Raw genomic sequence first — 7,106 nt, forward strand, 5'->3', positions numbered from 1 at the left:
AGCTCCAGCGCAGAAGACGGGGGACGAGGGTCCGGTTGGACTAGGGGTGCTAGCGTCGGGCATGACTGTTGTCGGGAGTGTGCGGCTGCGAAGCTCAGGACGGCAGGAAATCCTCACCTCCACCAAGTGAAAGGGGAGTGTTGTGTCGGTATCTGGGGTGCGACACGTGCGTTTACTGTTGTGTGTAAGATATAATGGTATCACCATCATGTCTGTTCTGCGCATGTGTCAGGCTGCTTTGTGTGTATATATGCGTTTGTCATGTGCTGTACTGGGGGGAGTTTATTTCGAGCTGCCAGTATGCAGCACTGTGAATAAAGCCGTTTGTTCAAGCCTACGCCTACTTACTGTGGATGCAACAAACTGGCGACGAGGATGGGATAACACGAACTGAGGATGGCATCCACAGTCGGCAAGCTACCGGAGTTTTATCCTGACAGCGGAAACGTGGACGTCTTCATCGAGCGCTTCGAGTTGTGCTTCACGGGGAATGAAGTAGCCGAGGAAAAGAAACTGCATCTGTTCCTCAGCGCCATAGGAGAAAAAGCGTATGCCACGCTCCGAAGTCTGCTTCTTCCAAAGTCACCCAGCAAATCAACTTACGAGGAAGTCGTATCGGCTCTGCAGAAGCACTACACTCCGAAGCGGTCCGTGGTGAGCGAGAGATATGACTTTAATCGAAGGAAGCAAGAACCTCAAGAAAGTATCGCGGATTTCATAGTGAAGCTCAAGCAAGCGGCAGCCTCATGCGACTTCGGCAGCTTCTTGGAACAAGCCCTGCGGGACAGCCTGATTGCTGGCCTATACTCGGAGGCGATACGTTGCCGGCTGTTGGCCATGACCGAGACCGAACTCACCTGGGACCGTGTTTGCAGCATCGCTACGGCCATGGAAATGGCAGCGAGAGACAGAGTGGCAATGATGTCTGAAACCAGTGGGGAGCACTCTTCAAGCGGCAGTGATGTCCTCTGGCAGAGCAAGTCGTCGATGGCGAGACCGGTCTCCGAAGGGGTGGCGTTCAGCTGTCACGCCTCTGACAAGCCAAAAACGAAGTCTACGGCTCAGAGGACTAAATCGAATTATCATCGATGCGGTGGGCAGCACGCACCTGTAAGTTGTCCTTTCATGAACAGGGTGTGTTACAAATGTCAAAAGATAGGCCATGTTGCTAAAATGGGCAAAACTAGAGTTGTACATCAGCTAGAGCAGGAATCGTCGGACAGTGAACTTCGTACCCTTTGCCACACCGACAACTGTGCGGCCAGTCCTGCTATTGTAGCCAGTGTATGGTTAAATGGGGAAAACGTACCCATGGAGTTAGACACAGGAGCAGCGGTTTTCGTGATGTCAGAGGCAGAGTGTGCGAAGCACTTTCCAAACACTAAGCTCAGGCCAGCAGACGTCAAACTGGTTACGTACAATGGCACTCCGGTTGATATCAAGGGTATAATGGATGTGGAAGTTAAGTACTACGAGCAGTGTTTTCGCTTGCCGCTAGTAATTGCTAAAGAGACGAAAGGTGCCAGAATGCCTACGTTGTTTGGCCGCAACTGGCTGAGTAAAATCAAAATCCGGTGGAATGAAGTGATGCATGTGCAGTCACTGACGAAAGAAATGCCCTTGATGACATTGACTGATAAATATCGCGAAGTGTTCGAGCAGGGCTACGGAGCGATAAAAGGGTTCAAGGCGAGCATTGTAGTTAAGGAGAATGCGTCCCCTGTATTTTGTAAGGCGCGATCAGTGCCGTACGCGCTGCGAGAACGGGTCCAGCAGGAATTGGCCAATTTGGAAAAAGCTTGAGTCATATATAAGGTGCGCCACAGTGCTTGGGCGACACCACTGGTGATTGTTCCAAAGAAAAATGGCGAGAAGCTTCGGCTGTGTGGTGATTACCGAGTCACGGTAAATTCGCAGTTGAGGTTGACCAGTATCCGCTCCCTCTACCAGAGGACATTTTTGCAATGTTACAAGGCGGGTCCGTGTTTTAAGTTTTGGATTTGTCTAAGGCGTACTTGCAGCTGGAATTAGACGAGCCAGCGCAATAACTGCTCACTGTTAATGCACACCTCGGCCTGTACCGGTTCCGACGCTTGCCATACGGCGTAGCCTGCGCGCCAGGAGTGTTTCAAGCTTTGATGGACAAAGTCCTACACGGACTGACTGGCACAGCCTGCTACTTAGATGACATTGTCATCGCGGGCAAAGATCAAAAACAGTGCCATGACCGATTGGAGCAGGTACTCATACGCCTAAGAGAACATGGCATAAGGGTCAACACTGCGAAATGTAAGCTGTTCCAGAAACGAATACGATATCTGGGCCATGAAATTGACAGAGATGGATTACATCCCACAGCTGATAAAGTGGCAGCCATAAAGAATGCACCAAAACCTGGAAATGTGACCCAGCTAAAGGCCTTTCTGAGCTTAATTAATTTTCACTCAAAATTTTTGCCTAATCAGGCTAGAGTTGTCGAACCCCTGCATAACTTGTGGCGCAAAGACACTACATGGCACTGGTCGCGTCAATGTGATACTGCCTTTACGAATTCTAAAGAGATGCTTACTAACGAGCGTGTTCTGGAGTTGTACGATGTCAAAAAAGAAATACAGCTAACATGTGACGCGTCCGAATATGGTCTTGGTGTTGTACTGTCGCACATCGTGAATGGAAAAGTTAAACCAATTGCATTTGCATCCCGGTCACTGTCACCTGCAGAACACAATTATGGCCAAATCGAAAAAAGAAGCATCGAGTATTGTTTTTGGTGTGAAAAGGTTTCATAACTACCTCTATGGTAGAACATTTAAGGTGTTGACAGACCATCAACCACTAACCGTACTTTTCGACCCGAAAAGAAACAGCAGTGCTGTGGCAACTGCTAGGGTGCACCGTTGGTTTGTGTTCCTCGCGAACTACAGCTATAAAATAGCGCACAAACCAGGTACGGAAATTGGCCATGCCGATGCCTTATCTAGACTTCCTTTGCCAGAAACGTCAGAGCAGACTGAAGACATTTTTTATTTTTCTACACTTGAGGAGCTTCCTTTGATGGCAAAATAAATTGAACGGGAAACAACGCGCGACAGGCTGCTAACGGTGGTTCGCGACATGATATGGCATGGTTGGCCAAAATCTGTTTCTCAGGACCTGCAGCCTTTCTGGGTTCGACGCTTCGAACATTCCATTGAAGCGGACTGCATTATTTGGACAGAGTAATCGTCCCGGAGTGTTAGCGCAGTGTTGTACTAAACTTGCTGTACGAGCAGCACCTTGGAATCACGAAGATGAAAATGGTCGCAAGGTCAATGGTGTGGTGGCCAGGTATCGACGAAGCGCTGGAACAAACGGTACGAACTTGCCGCATTTGTCAAACTGTGCAACCTGCAGCACAACCAGCACCCTTGGCTCCTTGGAAAGTGTGCGAACACCCTTGGGAAAGGGTTCATCTCGATTTCGCCGAGAAGGAAGGAAAAATGTTCCTTTTAGCAGTTGATGCATATAGCAAGTGGTTGGAAGTGAAGGTGTGTACAACGACGACGGCCGCTAGGACCGTTGAAGTTGTAAGATCCATGTTTGCTGCCCATGGTCTACCTGTTGAAGTTGTAACTGATAACGGGCCGCAATTCCGTGCTGCTGAGTTTGAAAACTTCCTGAAAGCAAATGGAGTAAAGCACACATGCACCCCTCCGTACCACCCACAGCCGAATGGGTCGGCGGAGCGGGCTGTACAGACAACAAAGATGCACTATTCAAGCAGTTGCTGGAGGACAGAGAAAAGGGAACTACAAGAACCCTGCAGCACAGAATAGACAACTTCCTATTTTGTTATAGAACAACGCCGCACACATTCACCGGAAAGACTCCGGCTGAATTGTTCTTAAAAAAAAATTTGCGAACCAGATTTTGCTTGTTGAGACCAAAATTGACAAGTGCAATGAAAGAGAAAAGCGAAAGGGTGAAACAGGCTGCAGATAAGCATAGAGCGAAGCCGCGATCCTTTGCTGCTGGGGACAGGGTACTAGCGCGTTCCGTGCGCGGTGATTCGGTGAACTGGCATCCTGGAAAAATTACGCGTGTAAAGTCCCCCACTACGTACTTGGTTGTCATTGGAAACAAAGGGCGTTTTGTGCATGCTGATCATTTGCGACATGCTGTTCTTGATGACGAAAAACCAACTGCAAAAGAAATGTGCCTGCCACACGCATCAGAGATCGCCTCTCCTCCAATACCTTCGGCGCAGCCAGCGCCTCAGGTTGGACCCAGCCCACAGGATCAGTTGCCATCTGATAATGAACCTATTCCGTTAAGACGGAGCAACCGGGAAAGGAGACCTCCGCAGCGTTGGGGCTATGACCGTTTTTGATCTAGTAGGGGAGGAAGTGTTGTGTCGGTATCTGGGGTGCGACACGTGCGTTTACTGTTGTGTGATAAGATATAATGGTATCACCATCATGTCTGTTCTGCGCATGTGTCAGGCTGCTGTGTGTGTATACTATATGCGTTTGTCATGTGCTGTACTGGGGGGAGTTTATTTCGAGCTGCCAGTATGCAGCACTGTGAATAAAGCCGTTTGTTCAAGCCTACGCCTACTTACTGTGGATGCAACAGGGGGTTTTACGGTGTTTTAGTTAGTTCACTCCAAAATAAATAAAGAGTTTCTTCCATGGAACCGATATTTCCGGTGGTGGATACGCACCCAACAGTCTCGCGGGAGAGGACCTGATTCCGATTGATCCCGACTACACCACAGTAATAAAGCACTACAGAGACTTGCCGAAAGTATATCCGGAGCTACATAAAAAGTTCAGCAACGAGGAGACCATAGATTTGAGGCTGCTATCGACGGGTACGTTGATTAGTTTACACATATTACATGCGATGCATCCCACTGCATTCGAAGTCGAATGTCCATGATTCAGGAGGACCCCCTATCGTGTACCACATAATGTGAAAATGCAAGGCGCATCAAGTATAAACAGTTCCAAATCGAAATGAAAGGCAGTAGGAAGCTTTGCTGGTCAGCTGTAACCCAGAAGCTCAGCTATACCGGGTCACAAGAGCTCGCAAGCTGGCGAAAGCCAGTGGTGCCCTGGACTATGGGCGCCAACCGCTCGTTAAGAAGGGAAGATAAAGGACCCTTATGTATTTAATAAAGTTCACTCACTCACTGAATTCACACGGTGATATCTGCATATAGAGAATGGGAGATGTTTGGTATCTGTGACAGCTTTTTATCCTGGAAGATGAGTTTGATGTTAAATAAAAAGGGGAAAGGACTGCTTCCTGCGGGGTGCCTCTTTTACCAAGGGTAAAAGTGGGGGATTTTAGGCCACCAAAACAAATTTCTGCTGTGTAATCCCGGAGAAATGCTGAAATATAAGCGTGTGTTCGGGTTCCGACATTCAGATTCGATAACGCATCCAAATAAAGCAGTGATAGACATTTTCCCAGCAAGGCTCTTGTGCGCTTGCAGTGTCGGGGATGGAGGATATTTTCAGATATCCGTAGCATGATATCTTGGGTGCATAGATGGCTACGGAAACCTAACATTATGTGTGGAGAAGGTCACGGATTTGCATGTGTTTACGCAGCCGTTTCAAGACAACGTGTTCAAAACGTTTACCAAGACATGAAGTTAGCAAGATGGGTTCAAGTTTTGATACAGCGAGTGGTTTGCCGAGCTTAGCAATAAAGGTAATCTGAGCATGTGACCACTCTGAGGGAAGCGTTCCTTCTTGCAGTATTTGTTAAAGAGTTCCGTTATTGCCTGGATTGAGTTTTCATCAGTCTCTGAGTGTTATGTTTGTGATCTGATCGGCTCCTGGAGCAGACGTAATGCGTAGTTGGATCATGGCTGCTCTGACTTCACACTTTGTGATGTCCTCATCCAGTTCAAGGTTTTGGGTTCCAAGTCACTGCGGTAAGGGTGTAATCGCTGTGGTTGGGAGGTAAATAGCTTTTAAGATTTGAATAACTTTGTTGTTGCCTTACTGAAAAATCCTGTATAAAATTCGTACAGGAAATAGTATACAGGTTAACTGTACAGGACCTGCGATACAGGATTGGGGCTATTTCAGGAAATTCCTGTACTGCCTTGGAAAGTCCGGAATGAAACCGCGCGGAGCTCTGATACCGGAATAGCCTGTATGGCTGTTGGCCCTAGTTTCGGAAAGAAACACGTCACCAGGGTGGAAAAAGCATGCAACAATATAAAATAAAACGACTACATTTAAAATAATAAATAAAATAAAAAATAAAAAATTACTACGAAGTGTGGAATCGAAATCGGTCCTCATGGCCTTTAGACGGTGTCACCCGTTAATAAATATGAGGTATTATTAACGATGCGCCCTTAACGGTGCGCACACTCCCAGACACCCTTTGAGGGAGTGGGGGTAGCTGTTCCGGTCGCGAAAGAGATGCCCTCGACCTGCGTGGCAAGCTCAGCCGGAATTCAACTACCTTGTAGTGACAGAAGGGGGTGGTCGTTTGGTGCCCAGCGGTCGCCGGTTCAAACCAGAGAAAGGATTGGAGTCAGAAGTAACAAACAAAACACAATTTATGCACAGCAAGAGACGATACAAAGGAACACACAAGATCACTTGAAATGCACAGACGAGAGGTTCACAGAATAACAAACGCTAAGCATGCAATTACACAGGTATTCAATAACATAGAGGCTTTACAACAGATTAAACACGAGAGAGTTACATAAACAAACACCAAATTGTTCACCGGGCACTGTTGCAGTGCGACGCCTCAAGAGTCACGATGTGGCCGCCATACGAGACGAGCGCCGCTCCCTTGAAAGTCCGTGGGCTTGCCAGCAGCGGGTGATCCCCGGGAGTCCAGCCGAAGCACAGGCGAACACGTCGGAAAACACTGACGAGCTGACTGACTGACTCACAAGCGGCGCGGTCTCTTCAAATAGGGCGCGCCGCGTCTGTCTGTTAGCACGCACCAAAACTAGCGCGCACACACACTTAGCTTCGCTGATTATAGCGCTCCCTCTTCCTCCCGTCGAGCCGCGCGTCTTCATTGGCTAGGTCCCATAGAAGAATCTGGAATTTTCTGGCGGATTCCAGTCCGATGAACCACCG

General features: G+C 48.2%; 1 protein-coding gene across 1 annotated transcript; it reads left to right on the forward strand.

Annotated features, from left to right (window-relative positions):
* Positions 1-396: 396 nt before the first annotated feature.
* LOC146200779 (uncharacterized) lies at positions 397-5,930 on the forward strand. Its single transcript, XM_084592427.1, has 2 exons — positions 397-1,110; positions 5,898-5,930. The coding sequence occupies exons 1-2, from the start codon at positions 397-399 to the stop codon at positions 5,928-5,930; spliced, it is 747 nt and encodes a 248-aa protein (XP_084448553.1).
* Positions 5,931-7,106: the final 1,176 nt, after the last annotated feature.

Source organism: Amblyomma maculatum, chromosome 2, assembly GCF_055883805.1.
Source record: "Amblyomma maculatum isolate TAMU_Amacu chromosome 2, ASM5588380v1, whole genome shotgun sequence".
Classification (NCBI taxonomy): Eukaryota; Metazoa; Arthropoda; class Arachnida; order Ixodida; family Ixodidae; genus Amblyomma; species Amblyomma maculatum.